This window comes from Mirounga leonina, unplaced genomic scaffold (genome assembly GCF_011800145.1).
Source record: "Mirounga leonina isolate KUSES-001 unplaced genomic scaffold, KU_Mleo_1.0 Mir_104, whole genome shotgun sequence".
NCBI classification, from domain to species: Eukaryota; Metazoa; Chordata; class Mammalia; order Carnivora; family Phocidae; genus Mirounga; species Mirounga leonina.
The window spans coordinates 4979642-4996353 of NW_023270231.1; the positions used below are offsets into that span (position 1 = coordinate 4979642).

General features: G+C 35.9%; 1 protein-coding gene across 3 annotated transcripts in view; it reads right to left on the reverse strand.

The window, feature by feature from the left end:
- Window positions 1-1150: 1150 nt before the first annotated feature.
- RNF145 (ring finger protein 145) overlaps window positions 1151-16712 on the reverse strand; it is a 54432-nt gene continuing 38870 nt past the window's right edge. For 2 of the 3 annotated variants that reach the window (XM_035013404.1, XM_035013396.1), the window contains 5 exons: window positions 15726-15866; window positions 12730-12912; window positions 6096-6243; window positions 4839-5195; window positions 1151-2776 (listed from right to left, as the gene is read on the reverse strand). In XM_035013404.1, the coding sequence (XP_034869295.1) occupies window positions 2393-2776; window positions 4839-5195; window positions 6096-6243; window positions 12730-12912; window positions 15726-15866 (1213 nt within the window). In that variant the 3' untranslated portion in view covers window positions 1151-2392. The remainder of the gene's footprint in view (window positions 2777-4838; window positions 5196-6095; window positions 6244-12729; window positions 12913-15725; window positions 15867-16712) is intronic. The other variant, XM_035013413.1, reaches the window with a different exon arrangement.

Sequence of the window (16712 nt, forward strand, 5' to 3'; positions counted from 1 at the left end):
CCAGGTTGCTGACCTGAGAGGCTCATGTGACTTGGTAAGTAGAGCTGGGGTCTCTGTGCTAGTAGGAGATACAAAATGAAACTGATGCAAAGAAGTCTCTAATTTTATTAAAACAGTTGAGTACTTTTCCTATGGTCTATAGGAACAGAGTCCTTTGGCCAGAAGTGTAAACAATGCTAAAAAATGGCCAAGTTCACTATGCCATAAATGATTCCAACTTTACCTGTAATTTTGTTCCTTTGTTTGACAAAGCACCAAAGAGTTTAATATTTGAACACGCACCTTTTGCTCAAAGGAGAAGTCAGTTTTGAATCAGAGGTCACTACCAGCCTACCACTAGAGGGGGCCATCTGCCAAGGATGGTGCGCCACTTGAGCTACACCCAGGGAGAAAGGCATTCTAGTCTAGCTTCTTTTCTAAACATAAAACTGCTGGTATCACCCAGGAAGCTTTGAAAAGCACATTCTCAGAAACCCCCAAAGCCTGATTCATCGGGTTCAGATCTGTGTAATTCTTAAAAATGTTTGGACACACAAGGGTTGTGTGTTGACACACAATGTTTTATTAGTTTCAGGTGTGCACCAGTGATTCGACATCTCTCTGCATGTTCTGCTGAGCTCACCACACGTTATTACAACACCATCAACTATATTCCCTCTGCTGTACCTTTTATCCCTGTGATTTATTCATTCCCTAACCGGAAGTCTGTACTGCCCACTCCCCTTCCCCCATTTGGCCCCCTATCTCCCCCGTCTGGCAACCATCAGTTCTCTGAATTTATAGGTCTGATTTCTGCTTTTGTTCGTTTATTCATGTTTTGTTTTTTAGATTCCACATGAGTGAAATCATATGGCATTTGTCTTTCTCAGTCTGATTTCACTTAGCATAATACCTTCTAGGTCCATCCACGAAATGTGTATTTTTTTTAAAAAAAAAAAGCTCTCCCCAAATGCTTCTAATGCAAAGCTAGGTTTGCTTCCACTGGCGTAGATTTCAAAGAGCTGGTCATTCTCAATCAAAAAGTTTTGCCATCTGCAAGGCATTTCTGACAGGGATCAAGATACAAGAAACCTGGTTGGATAAAAACAAAACCTCCTAAGAACAGAATTTCAAATACTTTACAATAATCATCATCACAGGAACAAAATAGTTATCTTCAAATTTAAATTTATTAAGACATTCAGCTATGTCTGTCAGTCTACATCCAAATTTGCTACTAAAAATAAAATAAAGTCACATCCCACATTAGGAATATCGAGTCTGAAAAACACTTTTTGAGCCAAGCCTATATTGTATAAATAAATGACTAGTTTCTTTTCATATCAAAATTCCCATAAAAAATTACATTCCCCCCTCCCCAGTTCTACCTGTAACCATGATGAATGTAAAAATTTAAATATGACACATCCTTGTCAAAGAAAAGGTGCAAAGTCTATTAACAGCTTTAAAAGTGGCATTTGCAGAGTGTGATCATACAGTTAAGTACTCATTCCCAAAGTGCAAATATTGCCATAATTTAACACTGTTTTGATTCAGTCACAAGAATTCAACATTACACAGATTGAAAAGTACACTTAGGGCCTTTATCAGTGCCCTAAAGCCCCTCCCACTTTGGTCTCCTACACTACAGTGGACCCCAAAGTGTTCATGAGAGTTTTAGTTTACTTCACACAGCCGACACAGTATACAATATATTAACAAAAGTTCCATATACATCAAAATACTGAAGACTCCGTCATAAAGTTCAAGAGTCTCAGATTACATGAATGCACCCGCAAGGCCCACGTGCCCTCCCACCCCCTCCCCTAAAGCACATACGAAGTATGAGCGTGCTTCAATCTTGGAATACAATCAATGCTCTTAAGTCTTTGATTTCATTTCAGTGCTGTACAAAACTCAACTGTCACCTGACTGAGTTCCAATTAACCGAGGGAAAGGGAGGTGGTGAAAAGGGCTGGTCACTACTCATACTCTGTAGTAAGAATGATCCTGTCCCATAGAAAGTGAAATGTCAGTTCTGCTTCTGCCCGCTTCTTCCCATGCTGTCCTGATGCTCTTTATCCTCCTTTTTTTAGCCCCTTTCAAGCCCTCAAATCTGATTTTATTTATCCCTTATAAGTCAGGGGCAGTTTCTAAAGTTGTTGAAGTTGAATTTTCTTGGCAAACCTCTACAAAATATCAGCATAGGATATATAAATACATTTTGATTAGCATACATTGCAAAATTTCTCCCACAATGTCAGGGGGATGAACGCAAACAGCCTCCACTGAGAGTACTTCCTGGATCAGATCCTTGGAATGTCAAGTTTCCTACCTCATCATCTCATACATTCATTCCTCAAATCTGAGCTCGAATTTCATAGTGAGTTAACTTCTCCAGAGTATCAAAGCATTACTTCTGCTTCTTTTCCTCTATGCTGACCTCAACAGGACATGCTTCATCTTTTTCACTAAAAGGATATTCCTTAGGGTCACAAGTCCCTTCCTGGCTATCTGACCTAGTGGCAATGCACTCATTATTGTCCCTAGAACCTTCTCGCATCCCAGTCCCTGGAGGATGCTCTTGATTTGGAGGCTCAGTTCCTTCCGGGAGCATGTTTTGCGTGGCTCCCGCAGGAGGGTGTGGCACCAGCTCAGTCCCCAACCCCGGAAGCTGGGAGGAGTTTTTGAGGTGGCAGTGGCACAGAGGGCAGGTCTCCTGGACATACAGCCACTTCTTGAGACAGCCTGCATGGAAGAAGTGACTGCAAGGTGTGATCACAGCAGATTTCATGTCCTAGAAGCGGGGAAAAATACCTCAATAAATGCCTATTATCTAAAATCTTCGCGGCTAATCCCAAAAGTTCTAGTTCCAACATTTCTTTCCCACAAAGTCCCCAAAGAAAATATGTAACACAGATTTTAGAATAAAACTCATTTTAGATTATAGTGATAATCCTCCTGCCTTCAGAGACTCCTTCATACCAACAATGCAAGAACCACTGGCTAAACAGTTAAAAGAAGTAAAAACCAAAAATGAGAAAGAAACGAACATCTTAACTGGCTTCTGTCTTCGTATGGAACACGAGCATCACACAACTACTGCAGTGTGATTGCTGGGTCCCTCTGCCGCCCCGCCCCCGTGGCATGAGTGTAATTAGAACCTCAGAAAATCTGATGAAGACAGGACTTCCCACAGTTCTGCTTCAACACAGCTGAAGAGATTATTCCATGATGAAATTACTGGCAAGGAGACAAAATCAGCCACATAACACCAGGGTATTGGCAAGGAAGTGGCAATTTCATTAGGGACAACGTATGTAATGCAGTCTTCAAGACAGGGTCTGTATAAGCCAGCGCTTCTCAATTTGCATCACAATCACCGGAGTGCTTGCTAACTACACATATTCCTGGGTGCCCCCAGACCCACTGAACTGGGATATCTGAAGATGGCATTTGCAAATCTACAGTTACAGCAAGCCACCCATGTAACTTTTATGCACACTCAAGTTTGATAACCACTGGATTAAGAAGTGGTATACTTTGCATTAATGTTCCTTGCAGAAGATAAACTCGGGGAGGGAAGGCTGAGGACATGATTTAATTGTGAAGAATACATATTTGGGGACTCAACCATTAATTTTGTTTTAAGTCCCAAAACAAGGAGTTGTAGTTGTCACAGAAATTCCTTGCCAAGAACTGGTAACACCTGGGCGTCAACTTTTAAGCAGAAAGCCATTCAAGGAAAAGCAGCCAGCTGGGAAGTTAAGCAATTTGACTTTCATTTTCTGTGTGATATCAGCAGGTAGTTCTAGCACCTCAAAAAAAGTGATGTGACAAAAGGAAATACAAAAAGGAGACTCTTATTTAAATCCCAGAGATGGAATATTTAGACATCGGCTGCTGAAGCTGATGTGCCCTGTCTTCGATGCGCTCTGTCCTGCATACGATGATGCTACCAAGCACCAAGAAGCAGAACTAAGACAATGGCCACTTCACTTGGGGGGAACCTACAATATTCCTTAGTCCCCTCAATGCAAAAACAACCTGGAAAACATTATTCTGCGAGGACCCAAAGGTCCTTAATTTCTATCCATACTTCCAACAGTACAATTTAGCTATAAAAGCTGCTACCCCCCAACCACCCCCCTGCACAGGTTACTGGTGACTAAACTGTAGGCCTATTCTTTGCTGTGATAGTTCCAAACTCATTTAAATACTATCTTTCAATTTTAATAGAAGGCAGTCATCAGCTATTCATAACACACATGCCAAAGATGCCAGGAAGGCCAACTACAATGCCACACGGACCGGCTGGCTGCCTCTACCATATCCTCCGGCCCCCAATTCCAGACACAAAGGCTTGTATCCATCTCAGATATCCATCAACCCACAGGTAAACACATACTCTCTCTACCTACGTTAAGTAAATGAATACTTCTTCCCCATCCTGGAAATACTAGAAGGAAAACCATCAGAATCTTGGCACACCACTTTTCAGAAGTTGCTGACTCCTGAATTGATAGTATATATTTGATTGTGTGTGCGTGTGTGTGTGTGTGTGTGTGTATGTATTTGGGAGTAAATATAAAATACACCTGACCTGTTTTTCCTTTATTTATGGGTGAGCAATGTTGAAAATAACAATAAATTAGAACTTGAGGGACTAAATTAAAAACTTAGTTCAGAAATAAAATGGAAATATTCTATCAGGTCTTTAATAATTTGAGACCTATTTTTTTTTTTTAACTAAGGAAATAATTCTGCCTAGAAATTTAACTTAAATTTGGTTAATGTGGTTAAAGTCCCAGGGGATACACCAACAACCCACCCAAATGGATTCTTACTGGGCAAGTTACCTGGTAACAGATGGCACAAATATCATTGTGTTTCTCCAGCTGCTCTTTTGTAGCAATGGGTAATGATTTAATCTTATTCACAGCATCCCTGCGGAGAAGAAAGCTCTTCCACCCCAGCTGTGCCCGAAGCCACACATTATAATAGGAATGGATAAAGATGATCATTGAGCCCATTACGGTCCATTCTCCAAAGATGGTCTCTGAGACACCATAGGCCACCACACAGAGGGCCACAAGAAACTCCAGAAGGCGGTAAGTGCCATTCACATAGTAGATGACATCATCCATGTTTTCCACTGGCTCTTTTCTGAATTCCTCAACCATAAATAAGACATAAATAAAAAGCGTTCCCAAAACCTGGGGGAAAAAATACATGTATTTTAAAACAGAGTATGACCACTAAAAAAGACTTTTCATAGACTTTAAGCAATAACAACAATCCTAATACTTTTAGGATGCCATATTTAGAATCAGAGGAAACCATGGTTTAATTAAAATGTGGGTGGATCTCAGTAATCCAGGCATTTGATACCAAAAAGCCATATCTTGAGACTTTCTTAAAAAAATTCTGATTAGTCATCACTTTTCTCTGACTCATCCTTTCCTTTTATTCCCCAGATCACCAAAACCATTAAAATTCTATTTAAATTTTCCTAATTCTGTAGTTGTACATGCTCCTCAACTTTCAAAGAACCTTTACCTCTACAAGGAACAATGAATAAATCTCTGTTGCCAGTGTAACATTTTCTTTTACTTCTTACTGACGAGGTAGCAAAGATCCACTTTCAAGTTATAATACGCTTATTATTTCCAGGGCAATACTGTCTGGTGTGCGTATTTTTGTGTGTATTACACACATATGTCATATATTCATACACATCACGAAACCAAGGATATTTTCGAGTGGGTATTTACTTAAAAAATGTGCTCCAAACAAGCTACAAAATCTTTCATTAATATTTTATAGTTGCTTATCAATTTAAGCTTTACACGATAGCTCTGTATCCATTTTAAACATCTGCAAAGTTTAATTACCTTGATTAAAAAATACAGTGACATAGATAGGTGTGGTATTTTAATAACCTACCATCTAACTTCTATGCTCATATCAGTGTAATGTTTTTCTGATAAGTAAAGTAGGAAGTTATCACCTAAACAGGCCACTTATAATCACTCATCTCAAAAAAGTTTAATTCCTTTTCTGGAAGGAAAAATAAGAAAATCAGTTATTATATAGTTAATTATTCCTAGGCTTACCTGAAGAGAAGTGAGAATGCTGCTAGAAATAATGATAAGCAGCCAAAAATCCATGTGGAAAAACTGGCAAATCATGTAAGCCATGTAAGCAGGGAACACTAGTAAAAATAAACAAAGGCTCACAGCACGGAAGTGTTTCCATAAACTCCTGGAAAAAGAAAAATACTCCTTTAAAGCGCCTGTCACCCAGGACCACAACAGTCATGTTAGCAACTGATAGGTCTTGGGCCATGCTGACATTTCCCAAATACTTTACTAAGCATCCTTCTCCTTGCCAGTCACTATACTAGATTTCAGGACAGGGGTCATAGGCCTGGTATTTCAAAGCCACCTGAGCCACCTTTTCTCTTCTCTCCACTCAGTCAAAATTGCCAAACACCTCAATTCTCTTTTATTTTTTTCAATAGTTAACTTTCAGCTCCATCCATTTCTACCAATTTCAGTGATCTCAGGCTTTTGGAGCATTAAGCCTTAACAATAATGTGTGATCTTAAGTCATGAGACATCTTCTCCCCACCTGTTACACTGTGATGAAAATCTCTGCTACTGTGAGCGCAGTATTACTAAGAGGAATGGTTCTCCAACAGCTATATTAATCCTCACATCTGTCAGGGCTAGAGGCGGAAAAACTATGAACAACTGTGTTGTAGGACCTACTAGCTGGTCTTCCTCCCCTAGTCCCAATCTATCCCAGACACTGCCTGCCTGATTAATCTTCCTAAAGCTCTACTAGCGTAATATTGTCAATGCCTTCTCTAACTTGCTAGCCTGGCATCTGAGCTCCTCGACTCCCACTGTTTCGGTCCAAACTTGTCAACACCTGTTCCTCACTATAAGCAAAGATGCTTAATTAACTATACTCCCAGAAAAACACAAGCACGCTTACACCCCACTAGAAATGCCTCTGTCCCACCCTCTCTTGTTCCAAACCCTTTAGGCTAGCTCAAACTAATCAGGTAATGTGAATCCTTTCTCCAGGAATCACTGACCCTCTCAGAATTCTTAACACTGGTACCAGCCAATCATACACTAAAACTGTAGTCTTGTTTCAATGATACAGATATTTATATGTTGTATGCCTAAACATTTTTATTTATATTTTATAGTTATTATCTAAATAATATATATGTACACAGACATAAAAATGTCTTATCACCCAAATTTAAACTCCTTGAAAAAAAGAACAGCAACTCCTTCACATAGCTCAGCTTTTAAGCTCAAAGCTTGTTTGAAGTGCCAAATAAAACTTGAATATTTATTTCTGCTTGCTATTTTTCAAATTATTTTCCATTTATTACTACCTTTTTTTTTTCAAACCTATCTATCCACCCAAATGCAAAGCCCTATGATAAAAGCAAGACAAAAGTTATCATGGTTATCTCAAGGGGGAATACTATATATATGTAAGTATATATATATAACTTCATATATATAGCTTAATGTATACATATACTTTATATATAGCTTAGTGTGTGTATATATATTATATATATACTTTTTACATATAATAAAACTTTATGCTTTTAAGACACCCAACAAATCAAGAGACTTTCTTAGACTTAGATTTCAGTTTCGGATTCCACTTGAACCCTACTTGTCAATGGTGGAATACATACACAGAAGGAGCCCCATAGTTAGGGCAAAAAGGAGAAGGGACATAATTTTTTCTTTTGTGTACCTCTTCATATATCAAAATATTCTAATAAATCATTCCTTAAATACACCCCAATTTAAGATAGATTGTATACTAAGTTCTAAAAGATACATAAACAAAAACCTTCCCCAACAAGTGCCTTAAGCAGAACTTTGAAAAATCTTTCCTTACAACAGAAAAAAGGTCATTTCTACCCCCGGTAATTTTACTTATAGTTACTTTATATACCTGATTTACAAGCAAATAAAGATAGAGGGCTGCCACAAAGGATTAAAAAAAAAAAAAAGATATTAGATATTTCCATTTCCTGGGTAAATAAAAGCCAAAGGTGGAATACTTTTTTAACACAGTGATCACTAATCTAAAAGAAATCAGTGTGAACCCAAAACAGATTTCCTCTCTTCTAAAACACAAAACTCAATTACAATCTATTAACTGAATATCAAAACTTAAAATTATTGATTTCCTATAAAAGATGCACATTTATTCATTTAATCATTGAGGAAATGTAGATTTTAATCAAAATCATTTAGAGCTCATGGCTGCAAAAAAAATTAATTTTTAATTAAAAATCATTATCTGTGATCTCAAATCCATGCAGTCTCAAGGAAACAAAAAAAAAGGCGGCATAAGGAAAAATAACCACACACAAAGTTAATTATGCTAGACTGTATGGGACTTTCTATAATTAGTAATTCAGAGAACAATTATTATTACGGTAAAAATTAAAGCTAGGGACTTGGGAACTGTTTTACTTGGGAACTGTTTTACAACTTTTCTTGCAAACGTTTTCTACCTTCCAAAGTTATGGGAGAAACATAAACTTGTCAGTAGTTCTGCTTTGAGATCCAAAACATAAAAAGTTTTACTTTATTTTTTCAAAGAAAGGCAGGCAGGAAGGAATTACTGTAACAGTAGTTATACTTTACTAGATATTAAATTATAAATCATTTTCTTTAATAGGGTAATTTGCCTTAAAGCTCTAAATATATTTTTCAAAATCAAGCTATGATCCATTTATATAAAATAGGTATATATTTACATATAGATGTAAGTATATTATTTTTATATACATACAGAGAGAAGCATAAACACCATTATGCCAAGAGTTATACTTTATTTCTAATTTTGGCGTGTGTATACACAGCAACACACAAATACATATATACAAACATAGGTGTGTATATTATACACACAAATAAATATCCTTATTTAAATAGTTAAAATTCAATAAAAATCTAATTTAAAATTAAATATAAAATGAATAGCAGAAAACAACATTGAAATCTCATCCTATTAATAGGTTAAGCACTATAAAATAAAATAAAAAATTTTTACATTCACCCCAACCCATTTTTTTTAGAAGTTCGTCATTTGAAAATCTACTATGTAATTTGAGTAAGTGGACCATTATCCTAAAATTCCTTGTTAAAAACTGGAATAAAATTTATAGATAAGGGCAACAATTATCTCTATGGCTAAAACTGAGACAGCTTTTTAAGTTAAACACTGGAAATTACCTCTAGTCCAAGCAACTCCAAAGACATGTGAGGCTTTTCTACCCCCAGTAATAGTAATTATTTCTTAAATGACAGAGAGAAGCAGTGTTATATGAATTATTGATATTATCTCTTAATTATTTCTCTAATTTGAGAATTAAGATATTTTTCGTTTCCTTTCTCAATCCTCAGTACTCTGAATTAGTCATAATCCTTAATTCAGGATGCACTGTCACCACTGGTCTGTGGGTGTCCCTCTTTTTACTGAGCTAGTAATCTAATTAGCTATCTTAAATATTGTAACAAGCCTTCATGAACCTGTCTCCCCATACAAAAGTGAGGGCCCGGACAATAACCCACATTTAACTATATAGCAGGCCTGCCTATTCCACGTCCTCCCTCCCTGCACCCATTGAAAGCATTAACTTGAATCTGTGTTCTTTACTCTCTTGCTTGCTTTTCCTTTTTATAGTTTTGTTTATTAATCTATATGTATTCCTAAAGAGTATATTTTAAATTTTTGCTTTTAACACAAAAATAACATTCTATACTGTCATCTTTTGGGATTTACTTTTTAACTTTATAATGCTATGAGTCATGCATATTGTTTTCTGTGTCACTGCATTTCTAATATTCCATAGTGACTATTATCACATTTACTCACCCACTTTCCTGCTTGATTGTCACTTGGGTTGTTCCCAGATTTCTGCTACTGTGAATTGTGCTATGAACGTTCTTCTGTATGTCCTTACTGAACATGTGTAAGAACGTCTAGAGTATACATGTAGGAGGAGAGAATGGCCACACTGTTTCCAAAGTGATTACACCACTTCACACTCCCACCAGAAACCAGGGATACCATGTCATCTAGACCTTTTCCACTCTAGATAATTAGCTGACTTCCCTTTCTCTCTCCCTTCTTCCTTCCTTCCTTTATTCCTTGCCAATCCCACAGGTTTAAAACAGCACTTCAGTGTGGTCTTGATTTACATTTCTCTTATCACTAAAGATGCTGAACCTCTCTTCGTATTCATGTGTCTCCTCTTTCACTAAAAGTCTAAAGATAAAAATGTATTTCATCCACTTCTCTTGCTCATTTGAGCTATTTGTATATTGATACCAATTCTTGGGCAAGTGCAAATACTATGAATATCTTCTCCCAGTTTGTAAAGTTAACTTTAGGTCTAAAAAGTTATTAACTGTAATTGTTAGATTTATCACTCTTTCCTTTCATAATCACGGTCATTCCTAATTCTTAGTCTCGCTCTCCCACAGCAGTTCTGCCAGTTTAAGAAACTGTTTCCTACTTGAAAGTCCAAAATGTATTAGCCTATGTGAGTTTTAATTTTTTGTTTTTGACATTTTAGGTCTCTAACATTCCAGAGTTGATCCTTTGTTTATGGTGTGAGATAGGAACCCATTCTATCCTTTTCCAAATAGAAACCATTTTTTCCAGCAACATTACGGAAGAGTACCACCTGTCCCCACTCATAGGACATGCCACCCTTGTCATATACCAAAGTCCAACATAGATGGGTCTGTTTGGGGGGCTCTCTGTTCCAGTGCTCAAGCTGTCTATACTCCAGCCAATATTACAAATCTGCATAGTACCTCCTGCTATGAGTGAAATAAAACTTTATCTTTCTCAAGTTGTCTGATTTCCATACAGGGATTATACCAGCCGGACAGAATGAGTTGGGTAGTGTTCTTTTTATTGTCTGGAAGTGTGTGTTTCAAATAGGGACAATCTGTTCCTTCAAAGTTTGGAACTTGCCTGTAATACCATTTGGGTCAAGGGATGTTGGCCATTTGCTTCCAGTTCTTTAACAGTTACAGAACTATCCAAGTTTTTAAATTCTTCTTGAGTCAGTTCTAATCAGCTACATTTTTCTCATACTCTTCGATTTCATTTCTTTTAAAAAGTACTGGCATTTGGCTGTTGACAGTTGTCTCTTATTTACCACAGGCGATGGTGGGAGAGAAGAACCTAACCCTGACAATTCATCCCTTTTTCATCCTTTCACAGCCAAGAACCCCTCTTGCCTTAGGCGAATGCTGCAGTGGACACCAGCAAGAACACTGACAACGATGCAAACTAACCACCCCACACCCACACACAGGGCTTCTCAGTTTTGTTCCTTTCCTTTTAAATTTCCTCTCCATTTGACCTTAGAGAAAAAAGCCAGTAATGAGGCTACTCCAACAGCCTGGTGGGAATCAGAACTGGATTTACTGGTTCTTACGGCAGTGGAATTATGTATTTCTTTCTCTTTTCTGATACTTTCTATATATTATATTAGTCTTATCAGTATATGCTAAATTAATTTGTATAAGTAATACTACTAAATGATACTGCCAGAAATGACAAAATAGTGTTGTACTTAGGTCAAAAACAACCCATTTAAATGGCTACTTAACCAAGTTCACCACTGAGTTCAACATCTTAAATGCTTCTATTGAGGTACATTAAACCTCAAAACCAAATCTCAAATAACTATAATTAATTAAAATGATTACCTGAAACAAATCAAAGAGCTCTAAGCTTATTTAAATTAAATTGACTCTTGCAGCCTTTCCACCATTTGAGAAAAATTTCAGAATGTTCAGCAATGTGGGATATGGGAATAAAAAGATAAATCTGATGAACTGTAATTAAAATGTTAATTTGAAATGTTTTAAAAATCTGCTGTCAAAATTCTATCTCCCAAAAGACTGCCTGTTCCCTTACTCATAAAACACTAACAAAGAAGCAACAAATTAAGGTTATTTCAAAAATCACCAGAATGTCAACAGACGCTGGAAAGAAACAGTGGTGCTGAATTTTTAGTAATTCTTCATAGAATGTCCTTGTATAAACTACAGTAAGCCTAATTCTACCTTAAAGAGCTAAATAATAACTTGACTTTTATTCCTTAAGAGAACTTCTGTAATATGGCATAAACATGAATGCAGCTATTAATTTCACCTGGTCCCATAAGGTGTCAAGAATCCCCATTAAAACCTCAGTAAGTTAAAACTGTCTAAAGGCCAATAGATGAGGCCATTAATCCATAAATGCCTATCTTTATGACTGCCTGAGAGCCTTTCTCTCTCCTTCAAATGATTTCCTCTGTTCTCTCAACGCTTTCTCTGCTTTAGCATTACACAGAATAAAATTATATTATTTACTGTATTTCCTGGACTAAATTTGATGCTCTCCATTCTTCATTTTAAAACTGAATATAAAAAGTATTAATTAAATTTCTCTGAAGAAGAAAAAGTTGACTTGTAATTACATGGCCTTTGATGTGATTTCTAACTATAAGAATCTTGAGGAAAAAAACAGAAAAGTCAAACATATAGAAAAATAAAAAGGTAAACTTGTTACCTTACGCTAATACCAATTATTCATCCATTTTCTGTCTCTAAATATTATCTAAATCTTCAGACAACAAACTCATATAAAGAATATTACAAAAATTTCTTTTAGGAAGTTTCTTACTTGTCTCTAGATGCTCCCAGCGCCAAAACAATAGGATCTGCAATCTCTAACATAGACTGTAGAATAGAAGCTACGACAATGAAAAGGATAATACTGAGCAGGAATGCCCGGTGAACAACCTGTAGTTCTATCAGACCAGTCTGCACTGCCAGGATTAACAGCGTAACTCCTTCTGTCATGCCCCTAAAAAAAGCATACGTTTTCAGAAAAACAATCAGAATCTCATTTCATTCCAAGAGAAAATAATCCAAAGACTTACACTGTTGTTACATATTTGTGATCTAGTCTGACTTAGACAAAAAACCTGATCAGAATATTAACTTATAGGGGCGCCTGGGTGGCTCAGTCGTTAAGCGTCTGCCTTCGGCTCAGGTCATGATCCCAGGGGCCTGGGATCGAGCCCCGCATCGGGCTCCCCGCTCAGCGGGAAGCCTGCTTCTCCCTCTCCCACCCCCCCTGCTTGTGTTCCCTCTCTCGCTGTGTCTCTCTCTGTCAAATAAATTAAAAAAAAAAAAAAAAAACTTAAAAAAAAAAAGAATATTAACTTATATAGAACATCGATGTAATAGTAATACACAGTCATAATATACCATTATATGTGTGCAAAATGTAATAGCTATTATTTTAGCATACACTGAGGAGATAAAAAGCAACTTCTAGGATAAATAAAAGTGTTCTAAACCAGGCTTTGCTAATGAGCCAGATATTCTACCATTCTTAGATATCCACTGAATTATATTTATATCATGAGCTGTATCTTGATTATAAAAAATAAAATCATAGGTGAATGTCTTCATAATCTTGGAGTAGGAAAGGTCTCTTTAAGTAGACCGTAAGAACTAGAGAAGACATAAATATAAACTTTCTTGAAATTCAGTTTCCATATGGAAAATACATAAAAAATCTTGAGATCTTTTTTTTCATCTTATTGACTTGATTTATAAAGAACTCTCACAAATAAATGAACAAAGGTTAGGTCCAGTTTTCAAAACCACAAATGAGCAAATATTTCAAAGTTTGATGACCCAACCATTGACAAGGAATTTTGAGAAAAAACGGGGAGACTAATGTTGAGATAAAACAGATAAAACCTTTCTAGAGAAAAACTTGCTAATAAATTTAGAAATGTATATACCCTTCAACTCAATAATCTTACTGGTAATAATTTACCCTATGGATGTACTACAAAAAATTTAAATATAAGAGAAAATATAGTGAATAATAGAACATGTTATGTGATATCACAGGGATACAATTGGCAAAATCCAGACTCTGAAAAACTAAACAGGACTATCTGGTGTCTTCAACAAATAAAATGAAAGGGAAAAAATACAGACACAGCAGGGACCTAAATATTAAAAGAAACTTAAAAAATAGTTTGCCAACTGCCATATGGGCCTTATTTGGATCTGAAGTTGAACAAACAAAATGTTAAAAACACAAAAAAGGGAAATATGAACACCAACTGGGAATTTTATGTCAAGGAATTCTTCTCTTACTGGAAATGAATGTACTATTGTAGTTACACTTTTTCAAATGAGACAATGAGACTGAAATATTTATGGGTAAGATGGTATTGTATCTGAGATTTACACCAAACAAAGGCAGCTGGGGATTATGGAGGGGACAAAGTAAGTGGAGTAGACAGGGGCATGCATGACAGAAGACTGGCTATATTACTGGAAATGGATGACAGGTATATGGAGGTTCATTTTACAGTATTCTCTCAACTTTGTTAATTTAAAAGTTTTCTAATTAAGAGTTAAAAAAAAGGAGACATATACAAAGGTACCATTTTTTAATAGCAAAAAAAGAAAAAAAGAAATACATCCATACTTTGGAATACTATACCTTTATCAAAAAGAATGAGGATGTCTTTGTGTTGACATAAAAAAACATCTAAAACATATTTAAGTGAAAAACTAAAGTGCAGAACTGTGTATAGTATGTGGAAATGAAACAAAAACAAAAGTAGCAAATATATAAGTGTGTGTAGAAAGAAATTTTAAAATAACCGTTATAAGCTGTTACCCTTCAGGGAGAGGAAATGGCAAGCAGGGGGAGGAAGAGGTGTCACTTCCCATTTCATATTTTCTGAATGGTGTGAATTTGTGAGCTTATACATGAATTATTTTTCTTTCTTGCCCTCCACCCTCTTTTGCCATTATAAAGGTGTTAGCTGGGACTAGCAGGAAGATTATAAAGCACTTTTTTCTCTTCTGTCATAAAAAAATATTGTACACCCCAAAAAAAATGTTTCCTCCAATTTACAAGATACTCACCATCTACTAATTCTGAAACATTCCATAAAGATTTAAAGACTTTAAGATTATATAAATTCATATAAATGAAACCATTAAAAATTCCTATTTTAACAGAAATCGTGACAACTTCTAGAAATAGGGTTTCCCAATATCTGATCTTAGTGATTTAATAACTAGATTAACTATTCTGCATTCTCATTAATGCATCCTTTGAAACTTCAATCAGTATCCAAATTATGTCCACACACACAAAAAATTTTTAAGTATCAAATATAGAAATTGGATTTTAACAGGTCTACACTTAAACTTCAAATGGGAAAAAGCAAGCTATCAAAAATCTCTTAGGGCGCCTAGGTGGCTCAGTTGGTTAAGTGTCCAACTCCTGATTTCAGCTCATGACTCATGATCTCAGGGTTGTGAGACTGAGCCCCATGTCAGGCTCTGCACTGGGTGTGGAGCCTGCCTGTGATTCTCTCCCTCTGCCCCTCCCCCACGAAAAAAATCTCTTAAATCTAGGAAAGTGTCCAATATACATTCATATGTACATACAGTAAAAATTCATCTTTTACATATGGAAATTCAGTTTTATTTTCATAGTATTTTAAATCCAAATAGTTGCAACCATCCAAAAAAAAAAATCTCAAAATTCCACTTCCTCTGAAATTCATCATTACCTCTTCAAGTTATATATAATATTTAAATGTCTAGAGGTATCCATAGTCAAGAACTTACCGATTCATGGCAGGATCATTCATGAAAGCTCGATAACCCTGCAGGTAAAACTTGCAGAGTGTCAGAACACCCAAGGCAACAAAGGAAACCGTGAAGACCAAACCCAAAAGCGAATAAGGAGTGCTGCAGCATTCAGCAATACTAGAAAAAGGGGGGTGGGGAAATATTGACAGATAAAAATTTTCCATTTGAAATAAAACCATCTTAAGCCTTCAAATAGCCACCAACCTTGATCTGATCCTCATCAATTAAAACACCCCAAACGAAAATTTGACGTACAAATCACCTAACCACTCCATTAATAATTTAAATCCATTCTTCTAGTATCCTAACCTACATTTTTTTAAATCTCTTTGGCAAATACTCAGTACACAGCACCATATCTGAAACAAAGTCTTCTCTTTATTTATCTATCACCTCTTTCAAAAGCAGTTAAGGGCTTAAATTTTCTTCAAACCCTAAGAAACATATAATTAACATGCTGATAATATTCAAAAAAGACTCATATATAGTTGCCCATAGTACCTTCTGAAAAATGTTGACTATTCAAATTGTGCTAATATGATTACTTGTCAAAACTCCTTATTTGACCAAACTGCTACCAGGGAAGGCCCATATTGACTTTGCAGCTCCCAACTCCTCTCAATACAACAGTATTTTCCATATTATTAATACTTTAAATTTTAATTTAATTTAGGTTTACATAATTGCATTTTTTTTCTGGGTTATTTCAAAAGCATATCCAAGAATATAACCTAAGACCATTTAAAAATAATTTTATCATCAACTTTTAACATAAAAGTTCGCTATGAATACCACTTACAGGAACTGGAAGACCTTACACTAACTAAAGCTTGTAAATACTTTCACACTTTATGGAAATACATTCCATACTTACACTGAACATATTAGAAACTTATTAACAAGTATTTTACAAACATATGTAATATTATGTACTAATAATCTGGATTTAACATTTATACAGCA